The sequence below is a fragment of the Silene latifolia genome, chromosome 6 (genome assembly GCF_048544455.1).
Source record: "Silene latifolia isolate original U9 population chromosome 6, ASM4854445v1, whole genome shotgun sequence".
NCBI lineage: Eukaryota > Viridiplantae > Streptophyta > Magnoliopsida > Caryophyllales > Caryophyllaceae > Silene > Silene latifolia.
Window position 1 is genome coordinate 17,245,209 of NC_133531.1, and position 2,262 is coordinate 17,247,470.

General features: G+C 39.0%; 1 protein-coding gene across 1 annotated transcript; it reads right to left on the reverse strand.

Moving 5' to 3' along the window:
• Positions 1-873: 873 nt before the first annotated feature.
• On the reverse strand, positions 874-2,058 carry LOC141587637 (F-box/kelch-repeat protein At3g23880-like). The gene has a single exon (XM_074409111.1). It carries the CDS (start codon positions 2,056-2,058, stop codon positions 874-876), a length of 1,185 nt encoding a protein of 394 aa, XP_074265212.1.
• Between the last annotated feature and the right edge of the window lie 204 nt (positions 2,059-2,262).

Consider the following 2,262-nt stretch of genomic DNA (forward strand, 5'->3'; position numbering starts at 1 on the left):
GGGTTGAGCCTATCGGGTCACACATTTCGGGTTCATTTTCGGGTCTTGGATCGGGTCAATTTTACTGTGTCACTTTGGGTTGGGTCAGGTTGGGTCTTACCCATCAATGGTTTCTCCCATTTTTGCCCCCCTCAACCCTGGCGCACCTCCAGTCTAATCAACACCTACTCCGTCCATCTCCCTCACCATTTCAAGCATTCAGCGAGTCAACACATCCACCCTCAATCGAACCCCTTCAAACACCATTTTATTCCGTCTTTCCCATAAAACCCAACACCCCCTGTCATAAATGTTGTTCTATCTCGCACTCGGACCCCCTACAATTTTTGCACCCGCTCAAACCCTTTGGTGCATTCATATTATTTGATCGACTTCACTAGTTATATATTCTGTCTTCGGCAAACTCACAAAAATCGCACGTCCATACGTTGGTACTGTGTGCACATTCATTCATTTTTTTTTTGTTCAAATAAGCGCACTATGTCACAGGCGAGAATCGAACCCCCTACTTCATGGATAAGAGAGCTCTTACCAATACATGAGCTAACTCTTGTTCATTCATATAAGAGAAATTCACAAATGTACATCATGTTATAAGAATCAACAATGACAGTGAGTTGCAGATTTATAGCGAGGTGCAATATGTAGCAGGCACTCAAATGGTTAAAACATCGAATGTTGCTTCATCGTAAAAGCTGGAAAATAAATATATTAGCAATCAAAAATCATGATGACTAACAGGATTAAATTGAATCAGCTACGACAATTTGCTAGGAATAATACGTATCATGAAATAAGTAAAATACCTACGACAATAATACAATATGCTAAGAATAATAGGTATCCTCACTAGACAAACAGAGTAGTATTTTCTTATTCATGGGTACTCCCCCAAACCACGGGTTCATATCCATAGGACAACACCAAGCTTTCTGAATACGTTTCCAAGTCTAAATAGTAGCTCATAGATTTATTCAACTCGTGAACTTTGCAACTAACTATATTATAAGCCTTCTTCCCATAAACAAAATAGCCACCGTCCCTCTCGCAATAGAAAATCTTTTCTATTGAGTTATTGTACTCCTTGAACGATTCATAACCTTTCCAACTTGATTTCCCGGACAACCATAGAGTCCATGGCCCCTTTATGTTGTCTTGCTCAAGCACCCATATACTAGCATTTTCCCCGGAAATACCAAAAACCGCTAGCGACCCCCCAAGAAGAAACAGATACCTCAAGTAGCCTTTTTTGTTCAAACTAGACGGCAGTTTCAAAACGGTCATATTTTCCTTATCAAAGTCAAAGGAAACAACATGAGTAAATGTAAGCCAGTATGCTACCCCTCGAATGAAAATAGCCTGCAATAGACAACAAATCAGCCAATACATGCTCTTATTAGCCATATCATTCAGATTAGTGACGCTCAGGGGATTATTTCTGAGCGTCCATTGTTGATTACTGAGTGTATAAACTGCAAAATACATTTTTGCCTCGTCTTCCCACTTATTGTGAAGTGCAACCACTTTATAATCCTGACTATCAGGTGCGAACCCAAACAAATACCAACAAGGGCGGTAGAACGGGCAAGTGGGAAGCATCAATGATTTGCGAATAGAAGGGTTCCACAATTTGATTTTTTCATCGTAATGATTACCAACATATCGTCGAACTAAGAGCAACCCATTACAGCTATTTATAATACGGTACCTATACCACCGAACAGATTTACTTAAAATAAGACCGGTATTTTGAAGAGTTTCAGCATCACGAAGTGTAAACAAATATCCTTCATCTCCAATAGTTCTTATACCCTCGAGAGCTACTAATAGTTTTTTATTATTCCCAGAATTGATTTGGGAATGTTGGAAATGCATGTGAATGAAATCAGGATTATCGATAATAGAGCACCAATATTTACATACGCACCTGAATTTTAATAGGGTTTTCACCGGTAATGTTGACAAAATACGGTTCCAAATTTCGGGTGGTAAGTACTTGCATTCTGAAATGTAGGGCAAATTCAATGAATTTGTGGGATTCTTACTGTTATTATTCATTGTTTTCACAGCACTATGTTCTGCAATAAACGGCAAGAAGTCGAGGAACGGCAATAAAGTAATTGTGTGTTGTAAATAAGGGGTGGTAAACTGGTAAAACTTTTTAAGGTGACATAGCGGTGGTAAACTGGTAGTAATTGTGTTAGTTTTGTGTGTTATAAATAAGAGATGTCGCCACAGTAGGGTTGTAAACAAGCCAATAGG